The sequence below is a fragment of the Panthera leo genome, chromosome A2, assembly GCF_018350215.1.
Source record: "Panthera leo isolate Ple1 chromosome A2, P.leo_Ple1_pat1.1, whole genome shotgun sequence".
NCBI lineage: Eukaryota > Metazoa > Chordata > Mammalia > Carnivora > Felidae > Panthera > Panthera leo.
In genome coordinates this window covers 105,963,694-105,991,418 of record NC_056680.1, presented here as the reverse complement: position 1 = coordinate 105,991,418, position 27,725 = coordinate 105,963,694, and the positions used below count along the sequence as shown (strand labels likewise).

Here is a 27,725-nt window from a genome sequence, read left to right as displayed (position 1 = left end):
CTCATTTGGTACTTGTAGTGCTGTTAGAAAGTAGATGCACTGTTATTCTCCTTTAGAAAGTAGAGACTGAGGCTCAAAATGTGATATCCTTTTGCCAGTGGCTAAGTTGGCACTCAAACTCTTGCCTCTTTTCCCAAGTCCATGATTTTAACTCCTAACCTATGTAAAAAGACCACATAAGAAAGGACATACAAAATATTATTCATTAAGAAAAGTATAGTTACAAGTTGTGAATATAATGAATATTCCTGGTTGTAGTAAAAGAGGGGAATTTTTTGTGTTGTTCTGTTTTTACTTTTATATATTTTTTATTTGTTTTTTTTGTTTTGTTTTGTTTTTCGTTTTTTCCATATGACCAAAGATTTGAGAGGCCCTGGGGAAAGAAAACCAGTTAGTAGGTTAATGTTGTGGGTATAATTTCTCTATAGAGACATGGAAATATTATAAAAAGGTTTTTTAAAATGTTGTTGACCTTCCCTGGCAACCAACTTATAACCATAAAATATTTTGGAAAGGAGAGCCAAATTTATATCTTAAAAGAGATTTCAAATCCACATATAAGTATTTCCTTTCCAGTGTAGCCAGAGCCTGTCACTTTCAAGAAAAAGTTTCTCTTTCCTCATTACCATATATATTTAAAATTTCTGTGAATTTCATCAGTGGGTAAACCTCCTAAACCCATTTTTTGAACTTTTTATTGTAAATTTTCACACTAATTTATCTGAATTTGATATTAGATCAAAGACTTTAACATTAACCTTGGAAATTACTACCATCCCAGAAAATAATGACTGGAATCATAAAGAAGCTGGCACAGGGATTTTAGAAAATTGTTATGTTTCCATTGCTTTGCTTTTTGGCAGTTATGGATCTGAAAAATTTAGCATGCTCTTTATTCCTGCTGTCATATGTCTCAGCTACATGCATGAATTCAAAATGGTTTCCATTATTGGAAAGACACCATCTTATTCCAGAACCAAGCTAGGTAACTTTTAATGTTCCAGATAATTGCTAAATGAGGCTCTCCCCAGAGATATTTTATAGCATTTATTTTGCTCTGAGAACTCCATTCATTTCCAAGGTAGCTAAATAAATCCAGTGATAATAAACTCTTAAAGAAAAGAGGCAGGAAAAGAACATTTTGACTAGATACAGGGAGAAATTTTTAAAAGGAAAATACTACCTGCTGAGGTGTTTTCTAAGAACCACAATATTATTAAGACCACCCTAGTAGAAAGCACTAAAGATATTGTACATTTGAGCTAAACATTATCGTTGATACTTTACAAAAATTGGGAAAGTTCATATGTATTCTAATTCAGAACTTATAGAATGATTTCTGAGTGGTGGCACTCAGAATATCAAAGACATGCCCTATGAAATTATGTCCATTTTTATCCATCTTCTAGGCATGGACCCATTAAATCATAATTTTACATTAAAATCTCTTTCACTTTGTGCCTCATAATTCTAGATGTAATTATATTTGACTGTAATTACATCAGGGGTCAGCAAGTTATGGCCTTTAGGCCAAATCTGGACAACTGCCTATTTTTGTAGAGTGAAAGAGTTAATTTTTTTTTTTTACTTTTTTAAATAGTTGTAAAAATCAAAAGAAGAATAATATTTAATAATATTAAAATTATTATATAAAATTCCAATTTTAGTTTTCAGACATAAGGTTTTCGTGGAGCACAATCACAGCTGTTTTTTTCACATGTGGTCAATGGATATTTAAGTGTGACAATGGCAGAGTGAGTAGTTACAGAGACCCCACAGCCCACAAAACCTGAAATATTTACCATCTAGCAGAAGCTGCTTTACAGGAAATACTTGCCAACCCTCAAGTTACATAAGCAACTACTTAAACATCCTACCGTATAAAACTCTAAAATATAATTATTTTTAGATTTAGAATTAGTATAACAATTTAGGAGTTTACATCACTTATATGGAAACCATTGTGATAATCTGGGCCATGACTAGCCTAGATAGATATGATTAATTGGAAGGCCTTGCCGAGGAATCGGCCACATTGAAGATTGACTGGTGGGAATGTTTATATCACGGTGCTTCGTTGTACTTCTCCTGTCACCCCTCAGGCTACTAGGACTCATATTCCTTCATAGGATATCATTCTCCTGCTTCACCTTTAAATGTCAGCATTCCACAGTTCCATGGTCTAATATCTGATATTTGTATTTGCCACACATCCTTCAGTAATCTATTCTTGATGAATGACATTATTATAGGTTCATGACACCCAAATCTGTCTCAAGAGCTGTTCTCCCTTCTGAACATCAGACTTACACATCCAAAAGACACTGAACCTCACCTTAGGAATGTCACATTCAACACAGAGTTCGCCAACTTCTTAGTTCCCACCGTTGCCAAACATGCAACTCTTCCTATTAAAAAGCATCACCATACATGTAGCAAACAAAGCGAAAAGCACAGGAGTCATACTAAAACCTTACCCTTTTCCAGTACTCCACATGTTCATCCATGTCCTATAGGTTGTGGCTCCTTGATACCTCTTGAGTTTGCCCTCTGCTCCATTCCCATTGCTACTGCCACAATTAAAATCCATTTCATTTCTTTTCCACATTATTATATTAACCTCCCATTTCATCTCCCTGCCCCTGGTATGGCATCCAGCCTCTAATCTATGCTTCCAGAGTGATATTGTTAAGACTTGCATTTAATTGTATCGTGTCTTTACACCATGATCTAAATGGCATTGTTTTGTGTCCCCTTTGCACCCTGAGAATATCTCCATAGCACAATGCATATCACATTCTGCCACTGCATATGCTATCATCAATAGAATATAAGCACCTTAATTATGTTTAAAAAAAATGTCTATTCAACTTGGAAGTCCAAGCATTAAGCTGAAGTAAGCTTGTACCTAGTAAATTAACAATAGAGCTAATTAAAGTTGGATAAGTTAGGTTATTTCTTAGCCATAGGTTTTGGGGGTTAGTATAAGAAGGTAAAGGCCAGTCCACCAGTCGGTCAACAGATTCTTCTTGGTCTTACCGGTCAGAAGAGAAGTGACGTGACAACAGTAAATAGATAGGACTTCTCAAAGTTAACTGTGCATAAGAATCACATGGGGGAATCTTGTTAAAAGTAGAACCTGATTCAGAAATTCCTAGGGGCACCTGGATGGCTCAGCCCGTTAAGCATCTGATGGCAGCTCAGGTTGTGATCTCATAGCTTGTGAGTTCAAGCCCCCCAGTGGGCTCTGTGGTGACAACTCAGACCCTGGAGCCAGTTTCAGAATCTGTGTCACCCTCCCCCACTAATGCTCCATCTTTCTCTCTCTCGCTCTCAAAAAAATAATGCTAATTTTTTTTAATTTAATAAAAAAGAAAGTCTGGTCTGGGACTGAGGAGTCTGCGTTTCTAACAATGATGTCAGTTCTCCTAGTTTTTAGACCACATTTGAAAACCAGAACACTAGGGATTTTTGTTATTGTTAATTTTGTAAATGTTCATACCAAAATAATATATGCACATTGAAGAAAGCAGAATGTATAGACTTGCAAGAAAACAGGAAGCCTCTGTCCTATCATTTGTATGTCACCAGGTCTGTTCTTTGAATTATTTGGGATTTTTTTCTTATCATTTACTCTACATCTATAAAAAAAATGCTTTGCTCTTTATTTCACCTATTAGTTTTAGGTGTATTCTATTTACTTTATGCATAGAAAAGTGGTTTTTAACACTCTTACATCACTCCATTTAACTCTCTTACTAGTAGTGAATATGTACTGAGTGATTTTTATGTACCAGGTAACATTCTAATTTTTTTGTGTGCATTGATTCATTTACTCCTAACAAGAAACCAATGAAACAGACACTATTTCAGGCAGTTTGATTTTGAACTGTTAGGCTCTTCTGCTTGAGGGAAAAAAAATGATTTTATTTAAACCAAAACAAATATATAATCATTGAGATTATAAAAATGTTGTCAATTGCAGAGCCAAGTACTGATACAATTATATTTTCTTTCCTACAAATGTTTTAGAATCTCTTTTTTTCTCTCTTTGAAAATCTCAATTATAATATTTCTCCTTTTTTAAAATAGATATCAATTGATTGTCCCCACTCTTTTTCTTTTTTTTTCTTTTTTTCCTTTTTTTAATTAATTAATTTATTTTTTTAATATATGAAATTTATTGTCAAATTGGTTTCCATACAACACCCAGTTCTCATCCCAAAAGGTGCCCTCCTCAATACCCATCACCCACCCTCCCCTCCCTCCCACCCCCCATCAACCCTCAGTTTGTTCTCAGTTTTTAACAGTCTCTTATGCTTTGGCTCTCTCCCACTCTAACCTCTTTTTTTTTTTTTCCTTCCCCTCCCCCATGGGTTTCTGTTAAGTTTCTCAGGATCCACATAAGAGTGAAACCATATGGTGTCTGTCTTTCTCTGTATGGCTTATTTCACTTAGCATAACACTCTCCATTTCCATCCATGTTGCTACAAAGGGCCATATTTCATTCTTTCTCATTGCCACGTACTATTCCATTGTGTATATAAACCACAATTTCTTTATCCATTCATCAGTTGATGGACATTTAGGCTCTTTGCATAATTTGGCTATTGTTGAGCCCACTCTTTTTCTTTATATGGCACAAGCCCTTCTCTAGGTGTTTCTTTCTAGGTTGTTTGTTTGTTTGCAAATCTGTCATACTATGTCTCAGTTGAATCTCCTGGGTTTTTTTTGTTTGTTTGTTTTTGTTGTTGTTGTTGTTGTTGTTTTTAATAGACTTAATTTTTTAGAGGACTTTTAAGTTCACCCCCTGCCTACACATGTGCATAACCTCCTTCACCAAAATGTTACAATTGTTACAATCACTGAACCTATACTGACAGGTAAATCACCCAGAGTCCATAGTTTATATTAGGGTTCCCTCTTACTGTTGCACAGTTTATGGGTTTGGACACATGGGCAATAACAAGTGTCTATCAATATTATATCATACAGAATATTTTCACTGCCTAAAAGTTCTGTGTATTCCATCTTTTCATCCCTCTTCCCCATAATGCCTGGTAACCACTTATTTTTTTCTACTTCTCTGTAGTTTTGCCTTTTCCAGAATGTAATAGGTTGGAATCATACAGTATGTAGTCTTTCCAGATTGGCTTCTTTCACTTAGTAATATATATTTGAGGTTCCTCTATGTCTTTTCATGTCTTGACAGCTCATTTCTTTCTTAGCATTGGATACTGTTCCATTGTCTGGAACTACTATAATTGATGTATCCATTCACCTACTGAAGGACATATTGGTTGCTTCCAAGTTTTGGCAATTATGTATAAAGCTGCTATAAACATCCATGTGCAAGTTTTTGTGCAGACATGTTTTCAAATCATTTGATTGATATCAAGGAGTGTGAACTCTGGGCTCTATGATAAGAGTATGTTTAGTTTTACAGGAAACTACCAAACTGTCTTCCAAAGTGGCTGTACCATTTTGACTTCCCACCTGTAATGTATGAGAGTTCCTGTTGATATACATCCTTGCCAGCATCTGGTGCTGGCAATGTGATCCTCTGTGTTTTGAACCTCTTTCTTAGGCCATGCATTTGTTTTGCTACAGAATACCCTCATACAGAAACCCTATGTTTTAAAGGGCATATAAAAGGTAAACTCAATCATTTCATGACTGAAAATGTTTCCGTTGTACCCTTATATTTAATCAATATATTAAGTATAGAATTCTATAGTAAAATTAACTTTTTCTCTTGGGTTTGAGGTGTAGCTCCATTTTCTTCTAACACTAATGTTTTTGAAAAACCTGATGCCATGCTGACTTGTATTTTTTGGTAAGTCACCTGTTTTTCCTCTGAAAGGGCATTTGGAATATTTTTATCCCTGTGCTTTGAAATTTCACAATAATACATGATTTGAGATGGGCAGGACAGGAATCTAAGTTTCATTAGCAGGAAGAAGAGGGAAGTTTCTCCAGGCCAATAGCTGGCACAAAGGCACAGATGCAGGAATTAAGGAGGAATACTTCGGAGGCTGGAGAGTCATCTCCCAAACCCAGTTCTTGGACTCACCAGCATGAGCTGTGTAACACCACTTAAAGAACCCAAACTTTTGTCATATATTGAAAACTAAGGATATTGACACAGATGTCCAAGAATTGCTGGAGGATAAAATTAGATAATATAAAAATTATGGAAAAAGTTATGCATTTATTTCAGCAGATCTGAGAACTCCTTGAAGAGAGAATAAATTCACCTCTGTTTTTGTTTTTTATGTGTTGAGGTATAATTGAGATATATTATATTAGTTTCAGGTGTACAACATAATGATTTGACATTGGTATATACTGGAAAATGGTCACCATGATATCTAGTTATGTCTGTCTCCTTACAAAGTTAATACAGTGTTGTTGACTGTGTTCCCCATGCTGCACATTACATTTCTATGAATTATTTATTTTATAACTGAAGGTCTTGTACTTCTTAATCCCCACCCAAGCACTCTCCAGTCTGACAACCACCAATCTATTCTCTGTATATATGAGTCCTGGATTTTTTTTTGTTTTGTTTGTTTTGTTTTTTTATATTCTACATATAGGTGAAATCATGTGGTCTTTGTCTTTCTCTAACTTATTTCACTTAGCATAACACCCTCAAGGTACATCCATTTTGTCACAAAAGGCAAGATTTCATTTTTTCTTTAACCTGAGCAGTGTCCCATTGTGTGTGTGTATAATAATATATATGTATGTATATATATTTTTTATATGTACAAATATTTTTTATCCATCCATTTGTCAATGGACACTTAAGTTGTTCCCCTATCTTGGCTATTAAAAATGAACATAGGGCCGCATATGTCTTTTCAGTTTAGTGTTTTTATTTTTCTCAGATAGATATCCAGTAATGGAATTGCTGGATCATGTGGTAGTTGTAGTTTTAATTTTTTGAGGAAACTCCATCCTGTTTTTCAGAGTGACTGCATCGATTTTCCTATCACCAACAATACATGAGGGTTCCTTTTCTCCACATCCTCACCAACATTTGTTATTTTTTGTCTTTTAATAATAGTCATTCTGACAGGTGTAAGGTGTTTTCTCATTGTGGTTTTGATTCCTATTTACTTGATAATTATTGAGCATCGTTTCATCAGCCTGTTGACCATCTGTATGTCTTTGGAAAAATGTCTACTCACATCCTCTGCTCATTTTTTTAAAGCGTTTATTATTTATTTTTGAGAGAGAGAGAGAGAGGCGGAGTGAGAACGGGGGAGGGACAGAGGGAAAGGGAGACAGAGAATCTGAAGCGGGCTCCACACTCTGAGCTGTCAGCACAGAGCCTGATGCAGAGCTCAAACCCACATACTGAGATCCTGACCTGAGCCAAATTCAGACCCTTAACCTGTGCCACCCAGGTGTCCCATCCTCTGCTCATTTTTTAATCAGACTGTTGGTTTGCTTGCTATTACTGAGTTTTATAAGTGCTTTATATATTTTGGATATTAGCTCCTTGTCAGATATATGATTTGCAAATGTCTTCTCCCATTCAGTGGGTTGCATTTTTGTTTTGTTTCCTAATAGTTTCCTTTGCTTGCAGAAGCTTTTTAGTTTGATGCCATACATGTGTTTATTTGGTTTATTTGGCTTATTTTGGTGTTTTTTTTTTGGGGGGGGGGTTGTTTTGTTTTGTTTGCTTTTCTTTCCCTTGCTTTTGGAGTCAGATCCAAAAAGGCATTGCTAAAACTAATGTCAAGGAGTTTACTGCCTATGTTTTCTTCTTAGGCATTTCATGGTCAGATTTTACATTCAAGTCCTTAATCCATTTTGAGTTTGTTTTTGTATATGGTATAAGATGGTGGTCCAGTTTTATTATTTTGCATGTGGCTGTCCAGTTTTCCCAACAGCATTTATTGAACAAACTGTCCCTTCCCCATTGTGTATTCTTGCCTCCTTTGTTGTAAATTCATGGTCATATAGGTATGAATTTATTTCTGGGCTCTCTTTTCTGTTCCATTGACCCTGTGTGTCAGTTTTTCTACCAATACCATAACATTTGGTGTACCTTCGCTTTGTAAATATTTGAAATCAGGGAACGTCATACCTGTGGTTTGTTCTTATCTCTTAAGATTGTTTTGACTATTTGTGATCTTTTGTAGTTCCATACAAATTTTACAATTGTTTTTTTGTCTGCTTCTGTGAAAAATGCTATGGAATATTGATAGGAATCACAGTGAATCTGTAGATTGCTTTAGGTAATATGGACATTTTTAACAATATTAATTCTTCCAGTTCATAAGCATGCAATATCTTTTCATTTATTGTGTTTTCTTCAATATCTTTCATTAGTGTCTTCTAGTTTTTACTGTTCAAGTCTTTCACCTAATTGGTTAAATTTGTTCCTAGATATTTTATTCTTTTTGATACTATTGTAAATGAGATCATTTTCTTTTTTTTTTTTGATAGTTCATCATTAGTGTTTAGAAATACTGCAAAATTTTGTATATTAATTTTGTATCCTGTACCTCTACTGAATTCATTTCTTCAATTGTAACAGGTTTTTTTGTTGTTGTTGTTGTTGAAAACTTTAAGGTTTTCTATCTGTAGTATCATGTTATCTGCAAATAGCGACACTTTCACTTCTCTTCCTTGCCAACTTGGATGCCTTTTATTTCTTTTTCTTGCCTAATTGCACCATCTAGGACTTCTAATACTTTGTTGAATGAAAGCAGGGATAATGGGCATCCTTGTCTTATTCTGGATCTTAGAGGAAAGTTTTCAGCTTTTTACTATTGAGTCTGATGTAAGCTGTGGTTCAGCTTGAATTTTGAATTTTGTCAGGTGCCTTTCTGTATCTATTGGAATAATTACATGTTAATCATTTTGTTCATGTAGTGCATCATATTGATTCATTTGCAGATATTGAGCCATCCTTGCATCCCTAAATCCCAGTTGATCACAGTGTATGACTTTTTCAATATAGTATTGAATTTAGTTTGCTAATATTTGATTAAGGATTTTGTGCATCTGTATTCATCAGTAATTTGTGTGTGTGGTGTCTCTCTTTGGTTTTGGTATCAGGGTAGTTAATTTTAGCTTCTTAAAATAAATTTGGAAGCATTCCTTCTATTCAGCTTTTGGAAGAGTTTAAGAAACATAGGTATTAAATCTTCTTTAAATATTTGGTAGAATTCACCAGTGAAGCCACCTGGACTATTCAGATTTTCTATTTCTTCATGATTCAGTTTGGAAGATTATAAGTTTTTAGGAATTTATCTATTTCTTCTAGGTTGTCCAATATGTTGGTGTATAATTGTTCCAAGTAGTCTCATGATACTTTGTATTTCTGTGGTAACAGTTATAAATTTTCCTGTTTTATTTTTTCAATTTTTTTTTTACATTTATTTATTTTTGATAGAGAGAGACAGAGCACAGGTGGGGGAGGGGCAGAGAGAGAAGGAGACCCAGAATCCGAAGCAGGCTCCAGACTCTGAGCTGTCAGCACAGAGCCCAACACAGGGCTCGAACTCACAAACCACGAGATCATGACCTGAGCCGAAGTCGGACGCTTCACTGACTGAGCCACCCAGGCGCCCCTCCTCTTTTATTTCTGATTTTGTTTGAGTCCTCTGTATTTTTTTCTTGGTGAGTCTAGCTAAATGTTGGTGAATTTTGTTTATCTTTCCAAAGAAGCAGCTCTTAATTTCATTTATATTTTTCTATTTCCTTTTTAGTCCCTATTTCATTTATTTGCAGTTTGATCTTTATTATTTCCTTCCTTCTAGTAACTTTAGGCATCATTTTTTCTTCTTTTTTCTAATTCATTTAGGGGTAAAATTATATCATTTATTTTAGATTTTTCTTATGTTTTGATGTAGGCCTGCATTGCTATGAACTTCCCTCTTAGAACCATTTTTGCTGCATCCCATAGATTTAGTTATATCATATTTCTGTTTTTATTTGTCTTTAGGTATTTTTTTTTATTTCTCCTTTGATTTCTTCTGTGACCCAATATTTGTCAGTAACATGTTTTATCTCCATGTGTAAGTAGTGTTTTCCAGCTTTCTTCTTGTAATCAATACCTAGTTCTATACCATTGTGATCTGAAAAGATACTTGACATGATTTCACTCTTTTTGAATTTATTGAGACTTGTTTGTGGCCTAACGTGACTTTTGCTGGAGGATATTCTATGTGCACTTGAGAAGAATGTGTATTCTGTGGCCTTTCGATGGAACGTTCTGTATGTCTACTAAGTCCATTCTGGTCTAATGTGTCCTTTATGACCAAAGTCTCCTTATTCATTTTCTGTCTGGATGATCTATTCACTGATGTGAGTGAGGGTATTAAAATCCCCTACTATTATTGTATTGCTATTAATTTCTCCCTTTAGGTTTGTTAATATTTGCTTTATATATTTAGGTGTTTCTATTTTGTGTGCATATACATTTATAAATGTTATGTATCTCCTTTCTGGATTGACCCTTATATCTTTATGCAGTCTGTTACAGTCTTTGTTTTAAAGTATGTTTTGTTTCATATGAGTAGAGCTACACTGGTTTTCTTTTCAGTTTTTATGGAAGATATTTTTCCATTTCTTCACTTACAGTGTGTGTGTCCTTACTTCTGAATTGAGTCTATTGTAGGCAGTACTTAAGTGTGTCTTGTTTTTTATTTTGTTTTGTTTTGTTTTTTAATCTCTCCAGTCACTCTGTATCTTTTTATTGGTGAATTTAGTCAATTTACATTTAGAGTCATTATTGATTGGTATGTATGTATTGCCATTTTCTTCATTATTTCTGGCTGTTTTTGTAGGTACTCTCTGTTTCTCTCTTTTCTTTTTCTCTTTCCTTGTGGTTTGATGACTTTGGTGTTATGTTTAGATTCCTTTCTCATTTACTTTTATGTTTACTGTAAGTCTTTGTTTCATGGTTACCATGAGATTCACATATATACCATACTATGTATGTAACAGTTTATTTTTAAGTTGATAGCAACTTAAATTCGAACACATTCAAAAACTCTATATTTGTACCCTGCCCCCCACATTTTATGTTTTTATGTCACTTCTTGCATCTTTTTATTTTATATAACTACTATAGTTTTAGTTAATTTTACTGCTTTTGTCTTTTAATCTTAGTAGCTTTATAACTGAATCATCTACTACCTTTATATTTACTTTTTACAGTGAGAATTTTACTTTTGTTGTTTTCCTGTTATTAACTAATATCCTTTTCTTTCAGCTTAAATAAGCCCCTCTAATATTTCTTGTAAGGGCAGTTTAATAGTGATAAACTCTTTTAGCTTTGTCTTTTCTGGAAAACTCTATCTCTCCTGAAAATATGAATGATAACTTTGCTGAGTACAGTATTCTTGGTTGGAAGGTTTCTCCTTTTAGCATTTTGTATATGTCATGTCACCTCCTTCTGGCTTGCAAAGTTTCTGCTAAGAAATCTCTTGATGGTTTTATGGGATTTCCTTTGTGTATAACAAGGTTGATTTTTGTTTTTGTTTTTTTCTTTCCTTGCTGTTTTTAAGGTTGTCTCTTTAACTTTTGAGATTTTAATTATAATTTGTCTTAGCTTGGCTCTTTGGGGATACATCTTATTTGGAACTTTCTGTTCTTCTTTGACCTAATGTCTTTTTCCTTCTCTAACTTAGGGAAGTTTTCAGGCATTATTTTTTAAATAACTTTTCTGTCCCTTTCTCCTGGGATTGCTATAAATGCAAATATTATCACTTGATGCGGTTCCATAGGTCCCTTAAGCTACCTTCACTTTTAAAATTCTTTTTTCTTTCTGTTGTTCCAAGTTGAGTTCCATTGCTTTATCTTCTTACTTGCTAACTTTCTTCTGCTTCACTCAGTTGCTGTTGAACCCCTTAACGTATTTTTCAGTTCAGTTACTGTATTCTTCAACTCTGTAACTTCCGTTTGTTATTTTTTTCCATGCAATTTTATTTGTCTGTTTGTTGAAGTTTTTGTATGGTCATCCTTTCTTCTTTCAAGTTCCATCGGAATCTTTGTGATCACCATTGAATTCTTTATCAAGTAAATTACTTATCTTTGCAATATTAAGGTATTTTTTTTTCCTGGGGTTTTGTCTTGTTCTTTCATCTTAAACATATTTCTCTGTTTTCTCATTTTGTTCGACTCTGTGTTTGTTTCTATATTTTAAGTGAAAACAACTACCTCTCCCCATCTTGAAGGAGTGGCCTTGTGTAGGTGATGATCCTTCTTATTTAACCTTGCCCTAGATTTTGGTTGTCTCTTGAACCTTTGTGATTTTCTAAACCACAAAATTTATTCTTGGTATGTCTCAATTGTTGAGTGTGTGCCAAGACCTGTCAGCAGTCCAAGAGGAGGAATCTCATTTAGCATCTACTTTCAGGAAACAGCTTTTAAAGGATGCAAATGTTTAAAGTCAGTGGGGCCCCATATGTAATCCTTGCTGGTCTGTAGACCAGGAGATCTGGAGGTGTCCCCTGGGTGACAGTTGCATAACTGGGGTTTTCAGATTACAAGCTCCTTTCTGGGAAGTTTTGTGGAACTGTAGCAAGGCCACGGTGGTGCTCAAGGATGGTGTCTTCCCACTTACATTTCCTGGGAGTACTTCTTAGCCTCTAGATATAGGCGTTTGTCACAGGAAGACTAGGGTTGTGTTTCAGTCTGCTGTCTGTGCAGTGCCCTGGGGGTGGTGGACTGCCAAGAACTGTCTTTCCAATTGTCACAGTGCTGTGGAGCTCTGGAATGCTAGGCCTCCTGGCCACCAGGGCCAAGTGTGCAAGGGGTGTCCAAATGTGTGGATTGTGTGTGCCCACTGTTTTCGGCAAGGCAGCTGGAGAGTGCCAAGTCTGTGCATGTACTGGAATGGGAGAATGCTGGGATCACTCATACTCACCAGCCCCAGCCCGAGCGCTGGGAAGTGTTGCAGTCCCCCCTTCTCCCAGACTTTAGCTAGTGAGCATGAGGACTCCATGACCATTTGTGCTTGCCTGCCCTAGTCAGAGAGAAGGGGAGCACTGTAACCACCAATGCCCTCCCGTGTCAGCAACTACCGCAACCACTTGCCCCTGTCCATCTCAGCAAGGCAGCAAGAGGGTGCCATATCCAAGGTCATCCACCTGTGCTAGTAGGCTATGGGGAAAGTGCAACAGTGACATCTATTTTCCAGTGCCTCTGTCTCCAGAGAGCATTTCAGCTATCCCCTGCCCCTCCAGCCAATGCCCCTAGATCAGCAAATGAATCTTCCTCACATATAGTGTAGGTGCTTTTTAGTGCTGTTGTTTTGCTGGGTCCCAAGGCAAGGAAGACAGCGTGCCAGCCCTTTAAGAGGGGAATCTCAGTTTTCTTTAACTTTGGGAACTATAAACGTCAACCCCGTTGGTTTTCCAAGCCATACATTCTGGGATTCATCTCTTTGGTTCAGATCCCAGGAGCTAGAGTACCCAATGTGGGGAACCAATCCCTGCCTCCCGCTTCTCCAGGAGAAACGCTTGTCTGGTGACACCCCTCCCTTCTGTGTGTTGCTGTGCCAGGGGTGGGGCTTTTCCTACCAGTCTCAATGTGGTTCTTTTATCCTCTATTGTGGAGAGCAGTTTATCTCATTCTCAGATATATTTCAGAGGGAAATGGTCCTCATGTGGTAGCAAATCTAGTATCTCTATGGGAGAAGGTAAGTTCAGGATCTTCCTACACTGCCAACCTGGATGCTTTTTTGTGAGAAAGCTTGATGAGCACTTAGGTGAGTCGCCAGGGCCTCCAGGGACTCAGTGTTGAACAAAGTGTTCATATAACCTGAGGAAAAGAAACATTACTCTTTATAATAAAGGGTATCAAGAATAGTCAGTGATAGAAAACAGTGAACTAGAAAAGAAAATACCAGTGAGTCACTCTAAACTTGCCTGGAGAATGAGTCAGGAAAACTTTGCTCTGTTCCCTCAATTTTAGTTGGGCTACAGAAGGTCCTTTATGGAGAACATAAATGTCTAGTAGGCATAGACACCATTTACTACTATGATATATAAGCCCGCTATTCTATTCTATCATTTTAATGAAATGATACTTCACTTCTATACTCTTCAACAATAATACTTTTTATGGGAATAGACTTTTGTTTAGGGCAACTCAAAGAGATGGATGAAACAGGTAGCATCTGGGGCGCCTGGGTGGCGCAGTCGGTTAAGCCTCCGACTTCAGCCAGGTCACGATCTCGCGGTCCGTGAGTTCGAGCCCCGCGTCGGGCTCTGGGCTGATGACTCAGAGCCTGGAGCCTGTTTCCGATTCTGTGTCTCCCTCTCTCTCTGCCCCTCCCCCTTTCATGCTCTGTCTCTCTCTGTCCCAAAAATAAATAAAAAACATTGAAAAAAAATTAAAAAAAAAAAAAAAAAAAAAAGAAACAGGTAGCATCTGAATAACTTGTGTAAAACTATTAGCATAATGCTCAGCACACAGTAAGAGCCAAATCTTACTATTTCTTAATCTTGTTATCACTCAATATTGTAATTATGAAGTGAAACTCTCACACTATGCAACACTGATAATACAGTAGAAACAAAACTGCCTTGTAATCCTAGATCTGGTTTCAATGTGTGCATCTTTATTTTGTGTTGAATATTTCTAAAACTGAAACTGCAATCAAATTTTCTCATGTTTATCTTTTTAGATGTCCCCAATCTTAATACGTTATAGGAAGATAGAAGTAGAAAGAGTCACAGAACAGTAGAACAGTAGAAGGTCCTCTCTTGTGGCACCGTTGCTTTGCAAAGGAATAGGTAATATGTAGAAGTGAAGAGTTTATATAGGAGGGTGCTCTTCTATTAGTGACAATATTTATCTTGCATTTTTAAAAATTTTTTTCAACGTTTATTTATTTTTGAGACAGAGAGAGACAGAGCATGAACAGGGGAGGAGCAGAGAAAGAGGGAGACACAGAATCTGAAACAGGCTCCAGGCTCTGAGCTGTCAGCTCAGAGCCCGACCGGGGCTCGAACTCACAGACCGTGAGATCATGACCTGAGCCAAAGTTGGACACTTAACCAACCAAGCCACCCAGGCGCCCCTATCTTGCATTTTTAAAGCAGTGTTCTTCTACCTTCATGCAGCCATCCCAGCTTCTAGAAGCCCCATCACCACTGCTTATGAGTGCCCACAATTTTAAATTTCAGATTCTCTTCCAAACGAATCAAAATCAAGTTGCAGATTGCCTTGCTTATAGCTGGTGCTTGATAAATATTTGACATGTTAAGAAACAGCTAAGAAGTAACTGCCTGGTTGTTGAAAGATGGAAGCAGTCAAAGATTGCCAAATATATGGCTCATGTCTTCAGATTGCTGAAACTTAATATATTCTAATGTCTTTAGAGATAAGATCTGCTCCTTATTGTTGTTTTCCTACTAGGTATCAGGTTCTCAAAAAAATAAAAATAATAACACAAGAGTGTGGAATGTATACAAAACAGGCATGTGAGTCATTCTTTCAGTCCCACAGAGGTCGTTTATTTTATTTACTTTTTTTTTTTTTTTTCAAGTAGACTTCACATCCAGCATCGAGCCCAACATAGGGCCTTAACTTGCAATCTAAGATTAGGACCCGAGCTGAGATCAAAAGTTGGATGTTGAACTGACTGAGCCAGCTGCCCAGGCGCCCTGCAGAGGCCCTCTTAACCAGGTTCTCTGACATGGGCAATCTGAACTTAAACTAACTCTTAAGTCTCTACAGCTTTCTGGAGACTACAGTTAGACTTTCTGTGACTACACACAGAACTCACCTGGACTGGAATCATTCTCATCCTTAATAGAGTACTTTTTGCTTCTGTTCAAATATACAAAGACATTTAATTATCCAATGATATAACCTATGTATAGAGCTTAGATACATAATAGACATTTTATGAATGCTAGTTTAATTCACGTTATCTCCCCTCAAAGGAAAACATAGCCAGTTGTTTTTCATTTCCATAAACAATAGACAATTAATATATAGATTTATTTTTTATGGAAATAATGTTAGATTAAAGAAAGAAATGTGTACTTAGACCATAGGAATGATCAAACAACCAAAACAATGGGTTTTAGATAATTTTAAAAATCAGAGTGGCCAATATCCTGCTTGTTAAATTTCTTTTTCCTACTTGACTAGAATTTCTTGGAGTAGAGATTGTGCATTGTTCATTAAAAGTTCCTGGTATAGTATCTGAAGCATAGTAGGGGTAAAACAAAGTTTACAAAATGAATAAATGAAGGAATGATGTTGCATTAGATACTGTATAAAGGTACGGTCCAGGGGGATTTAAAAAATCAATGTCATAATCTAAAACAATTATTAAGAGAGACAACCTGGGAGAGATCTTTTTCAGTCTACATAGATGTGTGCAGTCTGGGATCACAAGCATATTGCTGTCAATTCCATAGTTCATAAGATAACAAAAATAAAATAAAATCATATATCCAGAAAGTTTGGGGCTGACTTAGCCTACTGGCCTTTTACAGGTGCAATTTATTTTTACAGTAAAGGGAAGAACACTGAATCTTCCCAGAATAACCTGATTCCTACAGACTGAAATAAAGTTGTTCATTTTTCCAGGTTTTTGGCATACTTCTGTCTTTCTAGACTGTGAAGTGAATCTCCATTTCCCAAAAGCCCCAGTGCTGATTTTAATGATCCTGTCCATGTGACGTACTTTTTTTTGTTTTGTTTTATTGCTATTAGTGAATGACAAGTGAAGGATATTCATTTTAACTTGAAAATGTCAGGGATGCACTTTAAGAGATATATTTTTGGAGCTTTTAATGAGGTGGTGTTTCTTTTTGAAAGAAATACTCATCTCTGATGCGGGTGCTGTGCAGGTGACAACTGATATTTAATAAGCGATGGTTCTTGTATTAGTCACAGTTCTCTAAAGAAAATGTCTCCGATTGCTTTTGAAAAACTCTTAGCGTTACTAGCCCAAAGGCAAGATGTGACCTTTTTATTACATAATGAGAATCATTTATTATCTTACAATGTATCTTAAAGTCACAGACAAAATGCCACTTTGATAATTGCTTTCAATTAGCTTTGAGCATAGCATATATTCATAAAATGTCTTCTCTAATTTAGACTTGAATTAGAGAAAATTGCAGACATAATCTACTTTAAGGTTGTCTCATTTAAGGTGATTCGTAGTTTTACATCAAAGAAATCAAAACGAGTAGCTTTAGAACTGTCTCTCAAAGTGTTTGAAGCAGGCTTTTCAATATTTGATTCCATTCTATTACCAATTAATTAACAAATTAGAAAGCTAGTTCATCATTTCTGACCTTTTACGCACGTTAACTTTTGACTTTCATTCCTAATGATTGTTTTGAAATTAAACCTTGCAGTTCGTGTTGAAAGAGAGAAACAATCTGATTAGCAAGATAAATAAGGCTTGCCTTGATACCCTGTGTATCTTGATGTTGGGCTGTAACTGGACTTGTGAATGCTGTCATGGTACATCCTTTCCTGCTTTAAATGGTCATTGAATTATACTGGATAATCATGTCACTGAAACAAAGAGTTTTGGGGGTGTTACTACAAGTGAGGGTGGAGGTAATGATATTTAAAATGTGATTTTGGTTAATTTTTATGTTTTCATTGAAACCGAGCACTGGAATTTGGTTTAAAGGCAAATTTTTATCTCCCTTAAAATTATTTTTGAAATAACAAACACCCTGAAACTACATTTTACACTTGTGGTGTTCTGGTAACTCGTGGAATATTATTAACCTTAACAGAGATTCTCTGAAAATGGTACTCTGTCTGGAAATTACTCTCTTTCTCTTTCTTTTCCTAGATAAAAATTACACACAAGAACCAAGCCCCAATGCTGATGGGTCCTCCTCCAAAAACTGGGCTGTTCTGCTCTCTCGTCAAAAGAACAAGAAACCGAAGCAAGGAATAAACCTGTTTCATTTTATTCTTAGAGATCTAATTAGCATAATTGGGCCATGGAAACTTATGCTGGAAACCTTTCAACCATTTCAGTTCTCTTGCTCATGCAAAATCATGGAATTGGTTAACAGTTTTTGTTACCGAGCTAATGTAATATTCAGCTATTAGAAAATTTGTCTCCGTTTTTATAGGCATCTTTGCATGAAGAAGGCAGAAGTGTACATGAAGTGATCCTGCATATTTTTGTTGCACGTGTTCCCATAGATTTTTATGTCTTTCATCCACCCCTCTCCCAATTCCATTTACTAACCTGTGAGACAAATATGTGAAACATAAAAGGAAATATCATGGGAAATGTGATTCTGCGTGTGATTCAAATTATTGGTAAGCACTAATCAGTAATGCTATGATGATCATCACTGTAGATTGCTATATTTTTCCCTTATAGAATCAGTGCATCAATGATCTTTGAACTATGACTTGAAAAGAAACTTTTAATTGGACGATTTTATTAAATAGTTGTCTGTGATAACCTTGCTGTACCTAAATAGTTTTTCTTCAACATCTTAATGCTTCTGAGTGGAATTTAAAATATCAGATATATAAAGTTTTCTTGTGCTAAAAAAAAATAGAAAGTGATTTTTATTTTGTTCCATTTTGTTTTTAATTCCAGAAATAAGTGAAAACAGAAATAAGTTAGTTGGCAGTGAAGTGTGATAATATGACAAGCCTTACTCCTTTTTGCATGTGGATCTAGAAGAAAATTCATAACCACACCAATAACCAAATAGATGTTTTAAACTATGTGCCTAATATACTATTTCCCACCAAAGAGTCAGAAAAAGATGCTTGAGAGAAATGGGTTAATGTATAATTAATTAGCTTTGTGGAGTAAATTTATGGTTCTTATGATTAATTTTCTGATGACTTAAACTCGAAGAGAGTGCATTACCCATTAATTATAATTAAAATTCTCACCTTACATAGACAATAGGCCAAACAACACAATCAAAGCTCAAATGCTGATTTCTTGCTTTTTTGGTCATTTATAAATATAGGTATGTGTAATTTTTAATGGGTCAGTTAAGTACACTTGAGATAGTAAATGATTGTATCAGTTTTGCTCTGGAATAAATTGATACCTGCAATGCTATTAAGCTCATTGAAGCAAATCGTGCATGCAGTTAGCCCTCTTCCATCAGCCTACACCACTCCCATCTCTGTGACATTTCAAATGTTTATTTGGAAATAATGACCCAGATCGTTGTTTACGGTGTTCATGGGATGGTTGGAGTGTCCATTTAAAGAAATCACGGCATAGTACTTTCCTTGGTGTTTCATTAAATCTATGATATAAAATGAAATGCTTTTCTGAGCAGTTTGGGTATTTTTCAGTCATATTGACCTGCATCCCATCATTGCATGTTTTCTGTTTTTAAACATGCCATGAGGAAAACAAGTGCTTGAAATGCATGATTTATTAGTTTTTCTCTCCACTCAGCATTAAAGTACTAATGATTTATCAGTTCTGTTTTTCTATTGATTCATTCATCTTTGAATAACAAATAGCATTTAGTGCTTCTGTTGAACACAATCCTGTGCATGGATTTATGGATTTCAAGTGAAATTGCTATAATTTTTGTTCTTCAGTTTGAAAACTCAACTGAATGCCGTTATATCAAATAGCTACTCTCAAGCAATGTACTATAATGGAAGATTATGTATAAAGCGTATTATTTTAGTGTTCCAGGAACATTAGATGGTAAATATCAATCAACAATAAGTTTAATTGCTTTGAAAATAAAAGCTTTTGAATAAAATTAAGACATAATTTAGCAGTCCCAGGAAAATGATCATTACAATTGCAAATGTAGCACAGCAATCACTTGCCCTAGTATAATAATAATAATAAAAAAAAAAGTTATTTGGCAGAGCGTAATCTGGAGCAAAAGAAATCTCTCAAAACAGTAACAAATGCATTACTGACATGATGTTACATAACAAACACACTGATTTTGTGTATCTTTGGTTACAGGTAGTAAATATTTCTACATAAATTGACAAAGTTTTGTACAATGGGCAGGCAGGCTTTGTATCAAAATATATTCTGAAGCCACAGATGATTTTATGTGCAGTACACATACAGTTATGTTTTGGCTGCCTTTTAGAGTATGTAGTTTGAAGGCAGCAACAGTTGATGAATCATTCTTAACAATCTGTGTGGTGGCGAGCTCTTGAAGAGACAGCGGCTTGAGACAGTTCAAACAACCTGCCTGTCAGATTCCCTGAGTTCTAGTAAAAGCATGCAGCTTTACTTCCGGGGTAGCCATGTAACTCTCATTAGTGCTGATAGTAGTTACATCTTCAGTTACAATCCATTGGTACAAATAATACATGTTCAAGCAGGAATCAAATGTTACTGTCTTCGACTCATTTCCTAAAGTTCCTGACATGCTTGCCCTCCTACTACACTACTCCTGGGGTTTGGAAAGTAGTTTTAAAAGAGCAACTTTGATGGTTTTGAAATCAGAGAAGATAGTCTCCATTTTTATGACAGCTGCAGGTGAAGAATATATATTTTCAAGAAAATTCTAAACTGAAAGTTCTATGGTTTAGTCAAATACTGAATAATGAATGTTAGCTTTTCAAGATGGAATGTGTTCTTCTGTGTGTGGGGGTGAGTGCCTGAGTGGTTGAGTCAACCTCTTTTAAACAGAGTAGATCTAGTTTTTCTACAGAGTTTTAAGCAAAAGTTAATATTGGGCTGGCAGGAGTCAGATTAATAGGGGAAAAGAGATAGGCATGTTGCCAAACAGTGCCATACACCGAGTTGACAAACAGACATTCCCGAAGAAACCTGGATATTCATGCTTCCCATTGGGAATAGAGGTGTCTACGTGACCCAGAAATTTTAGAGGACATAAATGTATTTTTCCACACTCATCTGTATACCATGTGTACTCGATGCAAAAAGTCCTAGTCAGTTTATTGTGGAAGAAGATGATATCTTGTAGAAAGTGGAGAAAATAAACTTTTAATACAGTTTTTTTTTTATGTTTAGACTATGTGATTATAGCCATAACGAAGCAGAAGGCTCAGATGTTTAGTGTAGTCTACTGCAGGTAGAAATGTAAATTTGATTAAGAGCTAATGAATCGCCTGTATGTTTCCGCATTTTGTTCTTTTTTTTTTTTTTTTCTTTTTTAGGGGGATGGGAAATAAGCAATTTTCAAGGAAGAATCTGTTTTGAATCCCAGGTTGTATTCTACTTGAACGAGACAAAACTTTTAAATGGTTCCATGTCTTTTTGTGTCAGTTTGTTGTTTATTGATTATAAAAAGAAAAATGTACCTTTCATGGCACATATAACCCACAAACGATTATTCAAATACAGTATGTATATTCTAAACTAAACGATGAAGCCCTTGTAATATATGTTGAGGATGTAAAATTTAAATAAATGAATAAATAAATAAATAAATAAACAAGCAAAACCCACAAAAGAGCTTCTGTTTTGTGACAGGCAGACATTACCCCTTAAGTCTCCCGACTGAATTGCATTCTATTTAAATAAAGTTTGAATAAATGCACATTTCAAGGATTCTGTACATCCTTACTGTGTTTAAAAACATGGAAGTCGTTTAATTACAGTGTCTTAATTATTTTTCAGAAAGTGTTACATACAGTATCCTGCTTTTTGAAATAAAAATGTTAACCACTCATTAGGTGTCATTCCTTCCTGCCATTTTGGCCAGATTTTGTGTGTACGTGAACTTGTCGAGCATTTGCCATCAGGGTGCCACACTGAATATCTGGTGAATACCAGGCCAGCCCCCCCTCGTCCTTTGTGAGGGAGGAAGGAGTTGGGGCATTTGGCAACTGAATTCTGTGTCATTAAGAACTGTACCATTCTATTTTGTGCTGCTTTGGCCCCAGACTGCCACTGTGAATATAAAACCAACAATCTCAGAGATCCCATGAATAGCAACAGACTGGATGATAGAGCTGTCTGGACTAAAAGATTAGGTCAGGGGTTCTTTGAGGGCTTATACCGAATTATCTGGATGAAACCCATGTCTACCTTCATTTTGTGTAACTGACTTCAGCGGACCTCTCATGGGCACTGACTAGGCACAGGATATTTTGCAAAGGGGTTGAAGCAATAAAATATTGCAATTCTTTGGGTTCCTTCTTACTTGAGATCAAGATTGGCTACCCAGGGTGTTCTCTGGTGTCCTGGTGGATGTGGTGGCCCCCAGATCCGGGATAGCACTCTCCGACTCTGCCACGTGATTGACCAGGCTGCTGCCTCCTCCTTGTATTCCTCAAGTTTTGGAATGGGCCGATGCCAGTAAGATAACTAGGAGGTAACTTCAAGGTAAATCCGCTTCTGGGAGCTGTAAGAAGGTTCTGACGACAGGGGTGTAAATTTTATTCCTAGCTGCACGGTTTATAGAACATAGGTTAGGGGAAAGTTACTCAATCTGTCTAAGCCTCAGTTTTCTCATCTGTACAATAGGGATAAACATAGAACCTATTTCAGGGTTGTTGTGAGGATTAAATACAGTCAATTTTCTAAATAATTTGTGTTCGAAAATGGGCAGATTCTATTTTCTGGCTGCAGTGGAAACGTAATCCTAGGAGCAACAGCAGCAGAATTCTCTTTGTCGCCACTTCCATCCTTCCTCTACAATACCAACTCTGTTTTTTTAGAAATTGACGATATTCCATGTTTTACGTGATAAAGGTACAAACTCCGCAGGCAAACAAGAGATTTCATGAGCTGGATCTTCTCAACCTTTCCTGTATCCACTTTTCTCTTTACCCCATGTGCAAACTTAGCTCTAGCCACACCATTCTACCTGCATTTTACCAGATACGCCATGTTTTCATGACTGCACTTTGGCAAAAGTTATGCTCACTGGTGCATTCCCTTGCTCAAGGGTTGGTTCACTTGTGTTTGGGAGGGTTTCTGGACTCACCCTTGTCTGGAATGCATTAGAGTGATTCTGGTGAGTTTCTGTTGTGCTCCTTTAAGACTCTGATACGTGTGGTAAAGTTTTGTTTTGTTTTAATGTTTATTCAGTTTTTAACAGAGAGAGAGACACACAGAGCCTGAGCACGAGAAGGGCAGAGAGAGAGGGAGACACAGAATCTGAAGCAGACTCCAGGCTCTGAGCTGTCAGGCGACCTGAGCCAAAGTTGGACACTTAAATGACAGAGCCACCAAGGTGCCCCTAAAGATTTTTACTCTGTATTTTAAATGGTTATTTGTCTGATTCTCTCATTAAACTGGTAAGTCCTTTGAAAACCAGCCCTGGGGTCTAGCCACTGCTATTTCCCTGGGGCCAGCCTATATTATATATCCAATAATCTTTGAGTAAATAAATAAGAGACAGCTAACAAAACTACCAAGTTCCCATAAAGTATGTATTACTTCTTTCAGAAGAAATTATATAAAAATTGATATTCAACAAATCATAAAAATAACACTTTGGGGGTGCCTGGGTGGCTCAGTCGTTTAAGTGTCTGACTCTTGATTTAGTCTCAGGTCATGGTCTTGTGGTTCAGTTCATGAGTTCAAGCTCTGCATCAGTGCAGAGCCTGCTTGGGATTCTCTCTCTTTCTGCCCCTCTCCCATTCTCTCTCTCTCTCCAAATAAATTTAAAAAAAAATTTTTAAACGTGACTTGGTTTTTTACAGTTTCTTTTATTATCCCTTATAAACTTTGGCTGAATAAACTTACATTTCATTCTTATGTCCTTCTCACCTTTTGTCCCATAGGCAATAGTAAAACATTTCCAACTTTTTAGTTAATTCAGTAGCCGATATGCCATGCTTTAACACACAGGTGGTTATCATTGAGCCAGTGCAGGGTCTGCATGCCTGATGGGGCTGGGGGTAGCACACAGCTGTCTTCTGTTCTCCAAGGAATGTTGGGGAGGTAGAATACAGGATAATGGTCCCCAAAAAGATGTCTACACTCTGATATTTAGAACCTTTGAATATGTAATGTCACAAAGCAAAAGGGAATTAAGGTTACAATTAGAATTAAGGATGGTAATCAGCTGACTTCAAGATAGAGAGTAGCCTGGATTCTCCAGGTGTGCTCAATGTAATCTCAACCGTCCTTTAAAGTGAAGAGAGAGGTGGAAGAGGTCAGAGTTGGCGAGAGATGGCACCTACTTGCTTTGAAGATGGTGGAAGGGAAGATACAAGCCACAGAATGCAGAGGCCTCTAGATGCTGCAGAAGGTAAGAACAAGAATTTTCTTCCAGAGCCTCCACAAGGAACAAAAAACTTTAATTTTACCCTACTGAGACCTGTTTTGGACTTCTCAGCTGTGGTACTATGATGGTAAATTTGTGTTTTTTTAAGCCACTAAATTAGTGGTCATTTGTTACAGCAGCAATAAGAAACGAATATTGGGAGGTAGGAAGGTAGACAATCCATGTTTAGAGCTGTTGGGAAACATTGATGCCTTTTAAAATAGAATAAAAGTGCTGTTGCTGAATCTTTAATGTATTTGAATTGCTTAGTCCTCTCTTAAATGCATTTGCATTGCTAGAATCCAGTACACGTGTCTTGCCTTTGACCCTATGTAGATAAATTGAGGAGGGGTGGAGAAAGGGAGAGAGATTTTATTTCCTAGTTCATTAGTTTTTGAATGATAGCACTCTAATCAGGGAAAAGAGAAAATGTAAGGCCTCTGTTGTGATGAGATTTATTTCGGTGAAGACAACAATCTTAATCATCAATTTTTTCAGATTATATGTTTAATCCTGGTTTTAGTTACTGGGAAGTTTGCATTATGTTAATCCTTTTTACCCTTCTTGGGATACCTAAGATACTTACTACTTTAGTCTATAGGAATAAGAAGATAATAAAAGGTGAATGTAAATGAGAGGTTTAGAGTACTCCTCTCAAGTTAAATTATTTATGTAGGTCTGCCCCACATTTTCCTGCACATTCGTTTCCCAAATTCAGCTTCAGCTAAAGCAGTCGCCGAACAGAGTCAGCTAATGAAGCTGTCCCTACCTGCTGGGTCATAGTCCTCCTTTTGCATTTGGATTGGATCTCTGAAGCTTTTGAAGAGGAGTGTGCTTGGCAAATACTAATGGGTTTCAACTGGCCTGTGTGTAAATTTCTGGGTGTTGGGAGGGGAAAATTAAAGTACTTTGCAAATATTTTATAGAGCAAAAGATTTTCTGGCTCTTACCTTGTTTATAGATGAGAATTTCGTGAGTCATAGACCAGTTGCCGGCCAGATGAAAACTTAGCATGTCTTTAACTTGAGACCTTTAATTCGAGTCCTTTCCTTTTTCTACACCCTTCTATTGTGAGTGAGTTTAATGTATCATTAGAGACTCCATGGCCATCCATACACATGGGATAAATTAATCAATTCAGGGTTTTTTCAGTACTTTTGGGTCACAAAGATTCTGTCCTTGACTTCACTCTACCAATCTCCCCTGAGCTCTGTTTAATCTAGGCTTCACCTTTTGGACTTGTATGTCTTTGCGTTGTACAATATGAGCAGGAATGCTAAGTTAATTCGGTGGGAATCCCCCATCCTCCATAACTGATTACCTTTGGCATCTAGCTAATTAGGCTGTTCAGCTTCCATCATCCCCAGGTGATAACAGGTTACCCTTGACCTTGATGTTTCTCTTAGTAATTTGGGATTCACTGACCCCCTACCCTGACTTTAGCTATCAATTTCCACTTGCCCATGCTGTGTTCAGGGTTGAAACCACTCTCTCTTAGTGTAAAATTCCATTTCATTGGTCACTATACCTGTTGTGTTAACTGCCCCTCCCCTCCTTCAATAAGTCTTTGTTGCCATATTTTAGCAAGTGTGATTGAAGAATTTTTCTTTGACTTAAGTCTGTGGTATAATGGAAAACCAATATATTGGTAGCATACTAGCAGAGGTTTAAGGACTGTTTTAAAATTCCAGCCATATAAAATAATAAGGGAATTTATCTCATATTCCAAATGATAGGGACAAAAAACAAACATTTTTTAAAATGAGAATGTAGGAGTAATTGTTAATGCCCATGCAAAGCTTTAAAAAATTGATGATTTGCAATTCTATGACGTAGTTGGTTGTAAGAAAGCCATATCCCTCCAGATCCCACCTTGAGTTAACCTGAAGCCATGGAAAGTTACTGCACAAAGAACACTTGCCTGCCTAAGAAAACTCTTAGAAAGAAGCAAACATGCTTAGAAGAAAGGCACTAACATGTGCCTAGGCTTAATCCTGAAATGGAGGAGAATGGTATCTCCCCTGTCAACCCTCAATGAACTGGGGATGGGAGTCCACTGACAGATGTCCCAATCTCCCGTAGTCTTGTGGGTTTGACAATACAGAGTTGTGGTCTCCTGAAATTTTTGGAGGCTTCCTAGTGAGACTCAGCTGCAGTAGCCCAGTTGTTATTGTGGCCTTTATTGAGTTGTCTTGGATCTCTGTCTCACTTTCACCTCCTGGCATTATCTTCCAAATGAACTACCAATAGCCAAATCCGTGTCTCAGGCTCTGCTTTTGAGGGAGCTTTGTTTGAACCCAAAGACTGTATTAGTGTACTACCTGTCGGTTGCTCTTTCAAAGAGACCTGTGTCATAGGTTAAAGAAAAGGTTGCAAATCAAATGCTTGAAAAGACCAAGAGGGTAAGAAAGACAAACTGAGACTCATTAAAAATTTAAGAGTGTATTTGAGCAAAAATTGATTAGAATTAAGCCGCATCCAATTTAGCAGATAGAAAGGAGCTTGAGGAGTTGTACAGAATGACAGACTTTGATAGGCAGAAGGGAGTGGGAACAAGGAAATTATATGAGGCAAAAAAAAGCAGGTTGGTTGTTGCAAAGTTACTTCACTTTACAGGCTGGCAGCGGTCTGTCAGGCAGATTACCTAACCAGTGCTGATCAGATGATGGCTGATGAAGATTACATTTCTGGGAGAGCTGAAACTATCTATTTCAGTGATGTGGGCCTTAGCCTAAGTGACTGCATTCCCTACCCGATATCTTGCTGATGAGGATTGTTGGGAGTAGGCTTAAATATGCCGAAACACGGAGACAGGAGTACTAGGCATCTCCTATTGATTGAGTGCCTGTGAGTTAAGGAAACATCCATGGATAAAACAGTGTGTTGTCTTCATTGGATTATATACTAACATAAAATGACCATTAAATCATCTTTGTAAACCATTTAAAGTGGCAATATTTAGGAGTTTTAATTAACAATTTTCATGAGGCTATACCATAGTTGGGAGGCTTAAAAATAAGTATTTTTATAACAGGAGTCACTTTCATATTACTGATAAGTTTGGAATATTTTTTTTTCTTTTTCTTTTTTTTTTTTTTTTTTTGCTTTCTTCTTGGTCTACTTAGTTTCCCTAATCAAATGCCACTTAACTCAAGACTGATATTACTTCACACTGAAAGGAAAAGCATAACCAGTCCGTGTGGTACATGATGTATTTATATATTGATATGTTGCTGTTGTTTATTGGTGCTGAAGATAATCTCTTCACTGTCAGCTATAAACAAGGAATTGAATACAGGTTTGACTCTATATAAAGTCCTTCTCACCATTCACTGTCTATGTGACCCCTAAGATAGGGTAGGTGACAATCTATCAGGGACTTCTTTTGGGGGGCCCACATTTGACAAAGGATTGGGGGGAAAAATAATGCAAAAACCACCACAAATCCATGTACATGTTTAAGATGGAACAAATAGTAAAGTGAAACAGCAGATTTGCAATAGATGCCTTAAAATAGTATCCAAAGCTTCCTGGCTCCTGCAGTCAGAA

At 36.6% G+C, this 27,725-nt stretch overlaps 1 protein-coding gene across 6 annotated transcripts in view; it reads left to right on the top strand.

Moving 5' to 3' along the window:
* The window catches only part of DGKB (diacylglycerol kinase beta), a 715,307-nt gene extending 697,040 nt beyond the window's left edge, over positions 1 to 18,267 (top strand). For all 6 annotated transcript variants that reach the window (XM_042919264.1, XM_042919230.1, XM_042919249.1 and 3 more), the window contains one exon: positions 17,810 to 18,267. In XM_042919264.1, the coding sequence (XP_042775198.1) occupies positions 17,810 to 17,917 (108 nt within the window). In that variant the 3' untranslated portion in view covers positions 17,918 to 18,267. The remainder of the gene's footprint in view (positions 1 to 17,809) is intronic.
* The last annotated feature ends 9,458 nt before the right edge of the window (positions 18,268 to 27,725 follow it).